General features: G+C 44.8%; 1 protein-coding gene across 2 annotated transcripts in view; it reads left to right on the top strand.

The window, feature by feature from the left end:
* The window catches only part of RNGTT (RNA guanylyltransferase and 5'-phosphatase), a 232,203-nt gene that overhangs the window by 174,446 nt on the left and 41,690 nt on the right, over positions 1-16,067 (top strand). For both annotated transcript variants that reach the window (XM_066612600.1, XM_066612605.1), the window contains exon 13: positions 13,883-13,983. In XM_066612600.1, the coding sequence (XP_066468697.1) occupies positions 13,883-13,983 (101 nt within the window). The remainder of the gene's footprint in view (positions 1-13,882; positions 13,984-16,067) is intronic.

Raw genomic sequence — 16,067 nt, 5'->3', positions numbered from 1 at the left:
TACTCAGCATTTGTATACTTGAATTAGGAATTCAAGGAATTAATTCCTTTAAATATCATCAGGGCCTTGAGGATCATTCAGCTGAATATAAACCAGGGGCCACAGGCTTATGACCATTGGCAACCTTCAGTCTCAGTCTATGATATTGTGCTCTGAATGGTGGTTCTGGCACTGCGTCTAGTGTGTCTGAAAAGGCCGGTTCAGGAGTGACAATCCCTTCCACACTGGGAGCAAGTATAGTGTGTCCCTGGTCTGTCTCCCTGGCTATGGGCCTTCCTCCTTTGCCTCAGTCTGTTGGCAAAGTGTCTCTTCAAACTGGGAAAGGCCATGCTACACAGCCGCCTCCAAGCAGAACGCTCAGAGGCCAAGGTTTCCCATTTGTTGAGGTTCATTCCTAAGGCTTTCAGATCCCTCTTGCAGATATCCTTATAGCACAGCTGTGGTCTACCCGTAGGGCGCTTTCCCTGCACAAGTTCTCCATAGAGGAGATCCGTTGGGATCCGGCCATCGCCCATTCTCACGACATGACCAAGCCAACGCAGGTGTGTCTGTTTCAGCAGTGTATACACACTGGGGATTCCAGCTCATTCCAGGACTGTGTTGTTTGGAACTTTGTCCTGCCAGGTGATACTGAGGATGCATCGGAGGCAGCGCATGTGGAAAGCATTCAGCTTCTTCTCCTGTTGAAGAGTCCATGACTTGCTGCAGGACAGAAGTGTACTCAAGACGCAAACTCTGTAGACCTGGATCTTGGTATGTTCCGTCAGCTTCTTGTTGGACCAGACTCTCTTTGTGAGTCTGGAAAATGTGGTAGCTGCTTTACCGATGTGTTTGTTTAGCTCGGTATCCAGAGAAAGAGTGTCAGAGATCATTGAGCCAAGGTACACAAAGTCATAGACAACCTCCAGCTCATGCGCAGAGATTGCAATGCAGGGAGGTGAGTCCACATCCTGAACCATGACCTGTGTTTTCTTCAGACTGATTGTCAGTCCAAAGTCTTGGTAGGCCTTGCTAAAACAGTTCATGAGCTGCTGGAGATCTTTGGCAGAGTGAGCAGTGACAGCTGCATCATCGGCAAAGAGGAAGTCACACAGACATTTCAGCCGGACTTTGGACTTTGCTCTCAATCTGGAGAGGTTGAAGAGCTTTCTGTCTGATCTGGTCCGGAGATAATGCCTTCTGTTGCAGTTCCAAAGGCCTGCTTCAGCAGGACAGCGAAGAAAATCCCAAACAAGGTTGGCGCAAGAACACAGCCCTGCTTCACACCGCTTCGGATGTCAAAGGGGTCTGATGCGGAGCCTTCAAAGACAACAGTGCCCTTCAAGTCCTCGTGGAAAGACATGATACTGAGGAACCTGGGTGGACATCCAATCTTGGGGAGAATCTTGAAGAGGCCGTCCCTGCTGACCAGGTCGAAAGCCTTTGTGAGATCTATGAAGGCTATAAAGAGTGGCTGCTGTTGTTCTCTGCATTTCTCCTGCAGCTGTCTAAGGGAGAATACCATATCGGTGGTGGACCTGTTGGCTTGGAATCCACACTGCGATTCTGGATAGACGCTCTCTGCAAGTACCTGGAGCCTCTTCAGTGCAACTTGGGCAAACAACTTTCCTACAACGCTAAGGAGAGAGATGCCTCAGTAGTTATTGCAGTCACCCTTGTCGCATTTGTTCTTGTACAGCGTGACAATGTTTGCATCCCTCATGTCCTGTGGTATTCCACCTTCTCTCCAGTAGAGGCAGAGGATTTCATGCAGCTCAGTGGCGATGATCTCTTCTGACTTAAGCTTATGGTTTATGACTTATGACTTATGGCTTGTGACTAGCACTCACATAATCATAGAGTTGAAGAGACCCGCAAGATCATCTAGTCCAACCCCCTGCCTGTAGCAGGAAATCTTCCTAGAGCATCTCTTGCAGGTGCCTGTTGAACCACCACTTGAAGTGACTGAGATTCTGCCACCTCCCTTAGTAATTTGTACCATTGCTGAACCACTTTTACTATTAAGAATTTCTACCTGATATCCAACTGGAATGTCCTCTCGTACCCATTTGATCTAGCATGCCAGCGGTTTTCAAACTCTCAGGGAAAGTTTGAACTGCAGTAAGTTCTTGCGGGGGGAGGCAGCAACACAATCTCCAGGATCACATCGCTCAGGGGGGCTGCAGGGATGCACTCACCAGTCTCTGCAGAAGCCTTCCGGGGATATGGAAAGTCCTGCATGAGGGTCTGCAGGGCTCCCCAGGTCTTGAAATGTGAAAGCGCAGCGATCACGCTCCACTTCCACAAAAGCGGAAGTGGAGTGCGATTGTTGCGCTTTCACTTTTCAAGATCTGGGGAGCCCTGCAGATCCTCGTGCAGGACTCCCTGCACCACCGGGAGGTTGCTGCAGGGACTGGTGAGTGCATCCGAGTCCATGCAGCCCCCTGAGTGAGGTGATCCTAGGGATCGTGTTGTGCCTTCCCCCCACCCCTTAAGGGGAAAGTGGCCAGAGCTCACAGGCTAGGGCATTGTGACGCCCCAGTTTGAAAAACCCTGTAGTATGCTGAACTCTGGACCCACAAGCGCCAAACCAAGGCCCACGGGCTGAATCTGGCACCCATGAAAACCCCTCACCCAGATGAACATTGCTTACAGTTCTCCAGGAGAGCCTGCTATCTTCTTCTCCAATCTCCCCCAAACATTATGCTGACTGGCTGTTGCCTCATTCTTTTGCCCCAGCAGGCTCTGCGCCCAGATTTCTGGGCAGACATAGACATTTGGGGGAGATTGGAGAAGATAGCAGGAGTGGTAACCTCTGGTCGTGCCTCAGAGTATTGTTTCAGTGTGCAGCAGTCCCAGGTTTCTCGTAGTACTATTCTTAGAAACAGTTGAGAACAAATTTGTTCCAACCCTTCAGGTATTTGAAGAGTGCTATCATATCTCCTCTCAGCCTTCTCTTCTCCAGGCTAAACATAACCAAGTTCCCTCAACCATTCCTCATAGGGTTTGTTCTCTAGTCCTTTGATCATCCTCATCACTCTTCTCTCCGATTTGACTGCATCTTTCCTAAGGTAGGGTGCCTAGAATTGGACACAGTGCTCCTGGTGATATCTAACCAACATGGAGTAAAGTGGAACCACTACTTCTGGCAACCTGGAAACTATGTTCATACTTATGCAGGCTAAAATTGTGTTAGCCTTCTTTGCAGCTGCATAACACAGCTGACTCATGGTCATCTTGCAATCCACTACAACTCCAAAATCCTTCTCACATATTATGCTGTCCAGGTCTGGTATCTCGCATTCTTTAATTCTGCCTTTGATTATTTTTGCTTAAGTGCAGAATCTTGCATTTGTTTCTGTTTAACTTCATCCTGTTCATTTCAGCCCAGTATTCCTTTCCCTCATGTATTCCACCTAAATGCTTCTACAGTGGGACCTTGGTATCTGCAGATTTTCTTTGCACGGATCTCGCTCAATGTGAGTCTCCTGGACCCACACTGAGCCAGACAAGGCCCAACCTGGACCCTCTGAGGCCTCCCCAGGTCTCAGAATGCCTTAAAAGTCATAAGTACGTCAATTTTGGTTTTCCAAGGGAAACTGGAAGTGACTTTTTTGACCTGAAATGGCTATTCTGAAGCTTGCAGAGGCTGTGGGCAGAAGCGTGCAGCCTCTGTGGGCTTCAGAAAGCCCTCTGGTTGCCTTCGGAGGCTTTAAGGGGCCAAAACCACTGACTTGCTTATCCACAGTTTTTGGTATCCATGTGGGGGTGGTGGTCCAAGAACTGATCCCCTGCAGATACTGAGGCCCCACCTGTTCTATTGTGTTTGCTACTCTTCTCAAGTAGTATGATAACACAGCTTGGTGTCATCCACAAATTTGATGAAGCCTCCTTGTTTCCCTTCCTCCAAGTCACTGATGAAGATATTAAAGAGAACTGGGCCCAAACCAGAGCCCTTAGGGCACTCCACTCAAGACAGTCCTCCAGATTGATGCAAAGCCATTGACAAGCACCTCTTTGTTATGGTTGTCCAATCAGTTGTGAATGCACATAATGATTGTATCATCTCTAGCTTATATTTTACGAACTTGCTGATTAAGATGTTTTAGGGAACCTTGTTGAATGCTTCGTTGAAGTCAAGATAAATTACTACCATAGCATTCCCACTGTATAGTAAGCTAGTAACCTGATCAAAAACAGAGATGACATTTGTCTGGCAAATATATTTTTGACAAATCCATGTTGGATTCAATTAATCACAAAGTTAATTTGTTGTAAATTTGTACCACTTTCCTGATATTGAAGTCAGACTGATAGGTCTGTAGTTTCCTGGGTCTTCCATTTCCCCTCTTTTAAAGATTTGGACTATGTTAACCTGCTTCCAGTCTAGTGGCACCTTCCCTGTCTTCCAGGATTTCTCAAAGATAAATTCACAGTGGCTCTGTGAACACACTGTGAACACATCCACAAGTTCCTTTAGTACATTAGGAAGCAGTCCTTAGATAAGGGCCAGTGTTTGGACCATGTCCTGTCACATCAACAAAAATAGCATTTTATTTGTATAATGAAGAAATAAGGAAAAGGCTCTGCCATTTGATAGTAATCATGTCTTTTGTCTAGTGACATTTTTCATAACGTTTTCAAAAGGGTGCATTAAAGACAGTGGTGTTTATATTGAAGCCCTGGGCTGGCCATAGACCATGCATGCAGTCATCGATCATTTCAGTGAGATGTAAACGTGCCTTGAAAAAACCCTAAAACCCCCAACAGAACTTCAGATTCGATTCTGTATTGCTGTTCCATCTTTAGACATTAGTTAAGGCCATTTCTGACTCATTGGGACACTCTTTTGGGATCATTCCTGTCTTCAGCAGATTGTGTAATTGTTCTTAGTTCTCTGTTTTATAAGCTTCCCTGGGTTTACTGGTAAATTAGTTCTGTTTCTCCAGCTTTAATACTGGAGATACTATTATTATATACACTATAACATAGTCTTAAACCACATGCAGATTCTTTTATTTCTCTCAAAGCTGCAGGACTCTGAGACTAGTCATTTAATTGCCCGTAGAGTCCCTGAAACTCTCCCAGTTTTTTTCATTTCTATCCACATTTACCTCTGGTACCCATTTCTTCCTGCTGTATCTCTGTTAGTTTAATGATTAAATAGGAACATTGTATAGAGCTCTGTGGTAAAGAAAAGGACACAGTTTTGTAGTTGCTTTCTCCATAAATCTGAGAGTTTTCAACTGTGAACTGACCTATCAAATAAATAATGGAAGTAATTATAATATTTAAATAAAGGTAGTTATGGAGAAAGAATTTTTCATGTTTGCTTTTTGCTCAGTTGAATATCAAGAAAAGCTATTTGGAAACTTATGAAATGAGATGTTTAATGAGGCCTGTGCTTTGAATTTTACATTGTGGTGTCTAAGAAGTATGCAGCTCTGTAATTAAAAATACAATATAGGATAAAATGTGTTGATCCTCATGGTTTTGAGATAAAAGTGCTTAAGAATCATTAACATCTCCAAAACTACTGAAAATAGCAAGTCTACCAGCTAATTTTCCTCAAAAATTGTTGGCAACCATGTGGTCAGCTGAATACCAAAACCTCAGTCTGGTTATACAATTTTTAGTACTAACTATAATTGATTTTTTTTTACATTAGATAGACAGAAAGATAGAAAGAAAGAAACATATAATATTATTGTGTATGTAGTCGTACAAAATATTATACATAAACTGAAAATGGTTATAACATAGAAAAAATATGATTGAACGTCATGAAAGTCATTATTCCAATGTATTTTAAATAAAGACCATTTCCAGTACGTTTATCTGATCTATCCCAATGTGATTTTAAAGTCAGAGCAGGCCTTTATTTTAATGATAATAGCATAAATGTTTGTTTGCTGCTTTTTTAGAAATATAATTTATTGGTGACATAGAAACTGGAAGAGGAAAGAATTTGCTGGTGTTGGTTGACTGACTCAGCTGTTACTAAAGATGTTCTTATTTTACAACGAATATATCATTAGTTTCTTATTTCATAGCTAATAAACTATCTTAAAATGATCACTCACTGTGTATAATGCTTTTTATCAGTCTGGTATTAGAATTTGTTTTTACTGTCTGCCTGCATTTCTACCTCGCCTTTCTTTCCGATTGAACCCAAGGCAGCATACAACAATAACTAGAAATATAAAAACATGAAATCACAATTAAAAACACTAATTCAAATACTAAAACCCTTCACAATAAACAGCATATTAAAAACAGCAATCAGACATTAATACAGTAAAAAGAGCAATAGCAGCAATTTTGTAAAAGCCCCAAGTCTTTAAAAGCCAGATATTAAAAAGTTGTTTTAAAAAGACATTTAAAAGGCTAATAACTCAGAAGGCTTTTTGGAAATGGTTTGGTTTTCAAACCACCTGTTGGGGAACCCTTGGGTTCCATGGGAGGTTATTGGGTTACTCATGTTGTCTGCCATTATTATCTTTCTTGGAAGACATCTTGCCTGCCTCCACTCTTCCTCATTGTAATGTATAATTGCAGAGGGTCATTGGATATGTTCTAAGGCAGTGGTTCCCAATCTGGGGTACATGTACCCCCATGGTATTTGCCAGAACCCTTAGGGGTACTTGAAAAAGAATTGAATAATGGCAGAAAAGGTTACGTCTATAGTAGAATGCCATGTGGGACTGGCAAGGCAGGGAGGAAAGCAGCTAGTTGGCTGCAGAAACCTTACCAACTGCTAGTTTTTGGTCATCAATGTGTGTATTATATGGATCTGTAGTTGAAAACTGGCTTAGTACAAAAAGAGAAAAGCATAAAAAAAGAGAAGCTGGAACTGCATAGCAGGGTGATCGAAAAACAGGAAGTGGGAAGAGGTGGTGGCTGTGATGGTGTTTTTGAGGGCTACCATAAAGGGTCTCATAGGTCACATGTGCTCTGCGGGCCGTGTGTGGACCACCCTGAACTACAGTTACAACATGTAAATTTGAAGTAACAGCAACTATACTATTACAAAGATATTGCTAATATACAACTTACGATATTGTATAAAATTGGAACTTAAGCAAAGATACAACTTAAGGGATTGGGCTGCCAAGGGGTATGCAAGTGGCAAAAAAAAGTTTGGGAACTACTACAGGTGTGCACCCCTTAACGACCTTCCGGCCAGCAACAGGTCACATATGTGCCGGCCACCACTGATCAGGAGATTGCACCCCCAAGCCTCCGAAGCTGAGAGGATCTCTGCTCCCCTTGCCTCTGGAGGTTTTTCTGAGTCTCCCAGAGGTAGTGCATGACCGCATGCTGCCTCTGCGAGGCTTAGAATGGCCCAATTGCGTGAGAGACATAATTTCGGGTTTCCTGGAGTAAACTGGAAGTCGCATCTCCCACGTAATTCCGACATTCTGAGCCTCATAGAATGAGCCCCTTGAGCTTCTTTTCACCTTCAGAAACTTTGCATAGCATCAAACCCTGCTTGATGACAGGGATACTAGTCCACATCCCTGTCATTAAGTGGCGCACAACTGTATTCTAATGCAGGGCAACAGCAAATCCCAGAAGATGCACTAACTTCCTCTGCAGAGCACTTCAGTTCTATGACAGATTTGCTGCCGTTTCTCTGTTGGTAAGTTGGAAGTGGAAAGGGCTTCTTGAATATAGATAGTTGTAAATCACGGGTGATGTCTGTCATAGCATATCTTCCATTTTTTCCTCATTTGTGATGCTGGCTTGTAATAATGCAGTGAGAGTACTTCAGTGTAGCCTTTTCTCTGCCAAATAATAGAACACTGCAATAAAGCCCAAGGGCTAATAACCTATTTTGAATGTGGGGGAGGAAGTTGCCAGATTGTCTTTGGCAATATGAGTGTGCCTGTGCCATTGACAGACAAAATGTTCATTTCTTTTCTGATAAGACTCCATTCTAAATCTTTCCTAGATGTATTTGTTTGCCAACAAGATACAGAAACTTGACTTCACAGTAGTATTGAAGATGTAGTTATTTTTTTCAGTTTTCCTTGACCTGTTTGCCTTTTGTGGCAGAGCTTGTTGTTAATCTGTAACCTAGAATAATATTATTGTGGCACAAAACAAGATTTGGCACAGGTATACATTTGTTGTTGTTGTAACCTTTATTGGCATATACATGCATCAAAACAATATACAAATAAATTCAAATTTATATAAGATCAGAAGATGGCTCCAAGTATACATTTGACTGTGATGGCTGGAGGTTTGATTTTTCAGTGATAATGAAATAAAAACACATAATGCTGCTTTCTGCACTTCTCATTTAAAAAAATAACTAGAAATCTGCAAAAAATAAACAATGGGCTGGATTAGAAGGGTGCATGGGTAATGACTGTGGCTGCCTCTGCTGACACTATACACACACACACACACACACACACACACACACAGCTTTTCAGTGGAAAGTTCACAAAGCAGATTACAGAGAAAATCAAACAACTAATGGCTCCCTGTTTCAAAAGGTCTCACAATCTGTAAAGATGCAAAACAACACCAGCAGACAGCCACTAGAAAAGACACTGCTGGGGTGAGGAGGGCCAGTTACTCTCCCCCTGCTAAATAAAGGAGGAGCACCCACTTGAAAAAGTGTCTCTTATCCAGTTAGCAGGGGTTAGTTATAATTTATAAAAATGTACCCTTGGAATTAAAAAAAATGCATAATACCACTTTCTGCATTTTTCCTCCTTGGGAGGGAGGGAAACAAAATTGCAAAAAACCACTCTCTCTCTCTCTCTCTCTCTCTCTCTTTCTTAAGAACACCTCTGGTGATGGTGCTTTAAAATTCTGAGTTTCTGCTCATTCTGTTGTCTAAATAATGCATATAATTATTGATAGGAAGATATGTTACAAGCAGAATGACTACCTTCCAGAAGGAACTGGATCACAGCCATTTTATTCTGCATTGGGAATTGTTGGAATTCACTTGTGGCTAACATGCAAGTTAAGAGTTGGTTTAGAACAGAGGTCTCCAAACCCTAACCCAGGGGCCAGATGCGGCTCATGGCAAACCTGTATTCAGCCTGCGGCCAGCCTCTTGTCCCCTGAGAGCCTCTGGCCCGCTCAAACGGACATGACCAGAGCAGAGCAGTGACCAGACCAGTGCAGAAGCTCTGATTGCATCTGGAGGGTGTCCTGAGGGCCGGAAAGATTGCACACAGCATCCCTGGCCCTGAGAAAGCCTTTTAAAGTCATAAAAACATCACCGGGCCTTTCCCAGCCCTCAGAACACACTCTGGGTGTTTCCTGTGATGTGCTGGTTTTGAGGTATTTACTCCTTTATATTTAAGTAAGCTGCTGGAAATGGGGGAATGGGGGTCCAGTTGAATGTGTGGTTTATTTCTGTAGTGTATGTTGGTGCTTGAAGTAATCCTGGAAACTTTCCTGTGATGTGCTAGTTCTGAGATATTTACTCCTGTACATTTAAGTAAGCTATTTGTGGTGTGGAGGAATGGGAGTTCATTTAAATGTGTGCTTTATTTCTGTGGCGTGTGTTGGTGCTTGGGGAAATCCTGGAAATTTGAGCATATTATTCATCTAAGTTCCATCTCTAATTTATTTATTTAAATTTTATATTTAAATTTTTTCCTGGCCCTCAATACCATGCCAGATATTTGATGCGCCCCTTTGGCCAAAAAGTTTGGAGACCCCTGGTCTAGAAGTTATATCATCATCATGGAGTCTAGCGGAAATCATTTCTGTGTGGTGGTGTCTCCATGGTTTGGGTGTTAAGGTAGAGGCTGACTTGGATTGCTCACGTAAGGACATCTATTTCTCATCCTTCAAATGTTCAGTGTGTAATGTACAGACTAGCTCTGAAACATGGCTCAGGAATGGAAAACAGCAACACCAGAAGCTGTGTTGAGGGATTACTTTGGACAGGACCAAGATCTTGCACAATGGCAGTTGCAATTGAAATGGCAAGCTCTCCCACATAAAGGTAGCTATCATTGGCTGCAGAACCCTTCCCTGACAAAATGAACACTTCTTTTTCATTCAGGGATCATATGTCCAGGATGAATAAATATCTTTTAGTTCTTAAGGCAATGGTTCTCAAACCTGTTAGCATGAGACCCACTTTTTAGAATGACAATCTTTCTGGGACCCACTGGAAGTGATATCATGGCCGGACGTGACATCATCAAGCAAATTAAAATAAATAATTATAAAAAGTAAATTAAAGTAAAACAAATAAATAAGGGAAGCCAGCCCTGTTCCACCAAGTGAATTTTCTCTGCCTGAAATAACACCCCCACACACAAATACAAAATCAGTAAGATTTTCAGTCCTACCCAGTGCCCAGTTCAGTTTCTTATATTTAAACCATATCACTATCAGGACCCACCTAGCTTTATAAGTCTAAAAAAGAAAAAACATTCACTTTACCAGCTCAAGCCTTTGTTTTATTCTTTTTATGGGGGGGAAGCTGCCTTCTGGAGCATTTATTGAGCTCCACTTTCATCAGATTGGGACCATTCTGGTGACTTTGTATTCCCCTTTGCTTGAACTGAGCACAAGCCAAGGCACGTTTGCTTACTCATGAGTGAACACAAATGTGTAGCTTAGTTTTGCTTTCCATAGGGCTCAATACATTTGCCAGCTTGGAGGGAGGATCTTCCTGCTCAGGTGTTTTGGGGGGGGCTGCATTCATCAGAACGGGATCGTTCTAGTGTTGTTGGATTCCTCTCAGCCTGCCCCTGTCAATGGATCAAGGCACGATTGCCTACTTGTTAATAAATGCATGATGTGGCTCAGTTTCACTTTCCATAGTGCTCCATGTATTTACTTTCTCAGCTATCAGCTGAAGCTTTGTGACCCACCAACAATCAGATCGCTACCCATTGTTTGAGAAACCCTGCATCGCAGTTGTACAGTTTAGCTTTGTGACTTTTGAGCAATACTTTGCAGCCAGCAAGTTTTAATTAGTGATGTCCCATCAGCCACTTAAGTAGGACACAGAGGACCACAGTAGTTCAGGTGGCATCAAAGAAATTGCTGTTGGAACTAGAACTGTCAAAAGCACAATTACACTCTGTGTTGTGTTGTGTTGTGTTCAGGTATAACCTAATTATCCACAGATATTTGTTCACAGGTTTTATCTCAATGTGATGAGAGGGGCCGTTTAAATTAACAAAAAAATGCCCTTTTACTCAGCCTCACTTACCATTGCAATGCTGGAGAGCAACAGCAGACAGGCATTCAATCAATCAAACTCTCTCCAGGGGCTTAGAACAGCTAAGTTTCAGTTCACTCCAAGGCAAGCAACCCCTCCCTTTTCCCTGGAACACACACAAAAGAATTCAAAGTGATTATCACCTTCTCTTTGCATTCTGTTGCATTCTCCAGGAGGAGATGGTTGCTTGCCTTGGAGTGAACTGAAATTAAGCTGTTGATTGCCTATCTGCTGCTGGTCTCCCTCATTACAATGGTAAGTGAGGCTATTTTTAAACAGCTGAGTAAAGGGACTTTGTTGTTTTTTTTAAAAAAATTTCATTTAACACGATTTTCAGCATCTGCAAGTGTACTGGGAACCCCCACAGATGCTGAGACACAACCTGTAATCACACACCACTGAGTGTTATGCACTGTCCACAAGCATTTCTATTCATTAGAGGCACCTCTACAAAATAGCAAGGTGCTTTTTGCAACAAGGCAAAAATGTTTCAAAATGAACCCTCCCCCCATTTGAGGTCAACATCCATTTAATGTATGCTGTTCTGAACTTTGTGCTTAATGCTCCCTTATTTTTTTATTTAGTTTCTTGTTTTTGTTTTATGAGTAGTGTCAGTAACGTAGCTATATAAGTGCAGGGGGTAGCAAATGCACCAGGCTACAGCTGCTGGAGGGACAACATCAGGGGCTGGGGGGCAACATTGGGGCAACCACGCCTGCCCGTGAGTTACCTTGGGCTCCATCAACTCCACCAGGCACATTGGACGGGGCAGGCAACAGTCATCTGCTGTTATCGCCGCGTGCACGTATCTGCGCGACTTACATTCAGCTACAGGCTTGTGGGGCAGTGGGCTATGCTGTTCCCCTCCAGCAGCTGGGAGGGAGCGAGGAAGCCCCTTGGAGGGGGTTCAGGGAAGCCGTGCCTGGGCAGCCCTTGCTCTGCGCTTGGGTAAGAAGAAGAGCGAGGGGATACCCTGCCTGCCTGTTGTTGGCGGAGCCCAAAAGGGGGTCATGGAGGCAACAGCAAACTGAGCAGAGAAAGTTTGCAGCTCTGCTCTGCCTGAGACCTCAGCAGAGCTGTGGTAGGCCTTCAGGGCGCCTCAGTGTGTGGGGGGGCACTGCAGCCCCCCCCCCCGCCGAGAGCCAACAGCTGTCTGCGAGTGCTGAGGCGAGGAAACCTCCCCAACCACCTCCACTTCCCTTGCCGTTTCCCATCAGTGGCAGCAGCTGGAGGGAGTAGGAGGCACGTCGCCCCTGTGCCTCCCTTGCAGCCACAGAGCACAATCCTATGCGCGTATACTTAGAAGTAAGTCCCATTGTGTCCAGTGGGGCTTACTCCCAGGAAAGTGTGGAGTGGATTGCAGCCTCAGTGAGGCATGGGGCTTCCTCCCGCCTGCCTGGCCCAAGTTCTCCCCCCCCCCACCAGCCGCTGTGAGCCAGCAAGCCTTCCTTTTTTACCTATCCTTTTTTACCAATCCTAGGTGCATCTACTCAGAAGTAAGTCCCTTTATAGTCAATGGGTCTTACTTCCAGGTAAGGGCGAATAGGATTGGTGCCTCAGTCAGTCAGGTGCGGCTTCCTCCCACCTGCCTGCCCTGAGTTCTCCTTCCCCTCCAGCCACTGGGAGCCAGCGAACAGGCTAGTGGCGTCTCCACAGCCTCCTCTTTCCCCAGCCCCTGTGAGACAGCTGTGGGACTGAGCTTTGCCCGACAAACAAAGCAGCCACGTGGCGGGGGGCATGCCCTGACTTCCCATCATATGCTCGCAGGGCTCGCCTCAATGTAGCTCATTGCCCCTGTAGTCCAATGTGCTTGTCTGGTGGGGCACGCGCCAATGGTGGCAGACAACTGCTTCTCCCCTCTATGTGCCTGGTGGGGCTGCAGCAGCCCAGTGAAAGCCCTCAGAGGGAACTGAGGCAGGGGGCAACCTCTTCCTCTGGAGAAGTGGCAGCAGCTTGGGGGTGAGTAGGAGGGCGCTGTTGCTGGGAGGAGGCAGCAAGCTACTTGGGGGATGTGGCAGATTTATTTTGCACTGTTTTTTGAAAGTGGTTATGAAATAAAAACCTAGGAGTGATGTCACTTCCGGATGTGATGTCAGTTCCGGGGGATCATCTTGAGCTCTGCACCAGGCAGCAGGATCGTTAGCTATGCCACTGAGTAGTGTAATATGAACGTATACTACTGTTTTTCATGAGAAATTTTTGTGTTACTTCATTACCTTCAAGAATTGACTATTTTATGTTACTAATATCAAAATACTTGGCTTAAAGGATCAATCATTCATAGCTAAAATCTGTCGGGGTGAGGTTTAGGCATGCCAATCTGGATATTAGGGGGAGGGGGAAGAGAGCAGGATCTTGGAGAATTCTGCTGCTTCACTGATTCAGTGTATCTGATTCTGGCTGATAACTGTGTGTATCTTGCACTGATTTTCAAACAGAGTTATCAGCAAATTAAGAAGCACTGCAGGGCGGTACACACTGTGCAGTCCACATGTGTAGCAGACTTGAAAAATCCCACATTGCGTGCTACTTAGGAGCTCCTAAAACACCACCAAGATTATGGGATATTGCAAGAGAGGCATGGTTTACAATCACATTCTGAAATATTTAACAAGCTATCAAATACTGGATTTAAAAGAATCCAATACGCTTTTAAAAAAAATCCTTCTTAATTTTTTTTTTTTAAAGAAATACAAGCCTGGACGATGTGATGAAATTTTGAAATGGAAGCCACCCAGTCTGAATTCGGTGGATTTTCGACTAAAAATAACAAGAGTTGGTGGAGAAGGGTATGTAAACTCTTCCCGTTCATCTTAGGCTAAACATGTGATGCCTTCTGGAGCCTGAAGAAAAGTTTTGTAAAGGGCTTAGGGGCAGAAAAGGGCTATGTACTTTGGAAAGAAAGAGTGTGTTGCGACCAGGCAGGCTGAGGGTGGGGCAGCCAAATGTCACAGGAGTGCATAATATACGTAGAATGACAAGAGGGAAGGAGACCATAGATTGAGAACTGATGGGTGGGGGAATAGGCAGACAGCATGGGTAAACAGGAGGCTAACTGAGAAGTGAAGGGGCCAAGGAGACAGTGGGTCTGGGGAAAAATCTCACGTGGCCTAGATTCATCCTGTTTGTCAAAATTGCCTACAGACCTGCTGTTACCAGTTGACACATGGGAAGAAATTGGAGTTAGAAGAACTGTGTAGGCTCCAAGGATCTAGAGACAAGAAGGCCAAAGATATGGGATTGAATTTCAAATATTGATTTGCAATTATCAAACCTATCCTCAACTGATGGTCTTGATTAACCTTACGCATGCACACACTCTATTTTTAGTTTTATATTTCTAATGTCTGTAGCATTTATTCATCAAATAGTATATAGTTTGATCTGCAGACCATACTATATTTTATTGTGCAGTACATCTATAGTACCTGCTTTTTTTGCTTTGGTTTCCTAAACTGACTGCTGCAAAACTTGGTTAGATTTAGTGACATCTCTACTTCAGAAAAGTTGACTAATCTATTTTAAGTTTTCTAACGCTGCAGCTGAAGATACATGGTTTCATGTTGTACGATCAGTGTATGATCAGTGTACGATCAGTGTGTATGTGCCACCTCCTGATTTTAGAAATGGGCTATGTCAGATGCAAGGGAGGGCACCAGGATGCAGGTCTCTTGTTATCAGGTGTGCTCCCTGGGGCATTTGGTGGGCCGCTGTGAGATACAGGAAGCTGGACTAGATGGGCCTATGGCCTGATCCAGTGGGGCTGTTCTTATGTTCTTACGTTCAGTGTCCCAAAGGTAGCACAAAGACTGACGTCATCTGCAGCTTAGCCTACTGCATTGCAACCACTTCATTTCAGTAGCTCTGACGTTAGAAATAGGTGTATTTTTTTTAAAGGGCATGTTATACCCCCAAGTATTAAAAAGAGAAATGAAGTACAAGTTTTTCTTGGAATGAAAAAAAAACTTTGAAATGAAAACCAAAAAATTTGCAGGTATGCCAGTCGGATATTGACATGCATAAATGATACAGATTTCATAATTCTCCAGTGGGCTCTCCATGGCGGGTTCAGTCAGCCAAAGGTGGGTAGCTCCTCATCCCAGGCAGGCAGGTCAGGTGAAAGCTTCCTGTACTGAGGAGCGCCCCTTGGCTTCCCAGACTGATCTCACCTGGCAGAAAGCAGGTCCAGTTTTTTGCTGCTCTGGGCAGCTTCTCTGCCCAGTGCCTTTGCTCGCCCTTCTGGGTGTTTTTTGCTGGGCCCTCTTGGCTCCCCTTCTTGGAGGTGCTTGCTCCCCACCTCTTTTGCTGGCCGCTCAGCCTCCCGACGTCCTCTTGAGCTCCTGGGTTTTGCGCCCCATTGGAGCAGGTTGTGGAGGCCATTTTGGCCGCCTGGGGAGTGCATGTCAGCTTGGCTGTGCTCCTAACTGCCGCTTGCGGGGGCAGGAGAGGGGTTGCAGCCCCGGCTGGACAGCTTTAGGGCCCCCGCCTTCCAAGCAGCAGCAGCGATCCTCGTGGGGGGGGGGGGCTTGGCCGGTAGCCCGCTCAGCACCAGCGGCAGCAGCAGGAAGGTGTGTGAGGCTTGTTCTGCCGTTCCTGCGCTCCAGCCACATGGCACCTCTGCGGGTTGCTGAGAGCAGGGTTCAGGCTGGGGGAAGTATCCCAGCCCCCCCCCAGCTCCTTCTGACACACAGAGGTTGCAGCTGTGGGCGCTGTTGGAGCCAGCTTCAGGAGATCGTGTGTGCAGCCTGATCCCCCCCCTTCAGTCTGGAGGGCCCTACCATCTAAGTGGTGAGTCTGAATTACCCCTGGGTGAGTGGGTCCTGCTGGCTCTCCCTCTTCCTGGCGCCCTCTCCTCCTCCCCTTCTCCCCTGGG

This window comes from Tiliqua scincoides, chromosome 1 (assembly GCF_035046505.1).
Source record: "Tiliqua scincoides isolate rTilSci1 chromosome 1, rTilSci1.hap2, whole genome shotgun sequence".
Taxonomy (NCBI): domain Eukaryota; kingdom Metazoa; phylum Chordata; class Lepidosauria; order Squamata; family Scincidae; genus Tiliqua; species Tiliqua scincoides.
This window is presented reverse-complemented; position numbering and strand designations above follow the sequence as displayed.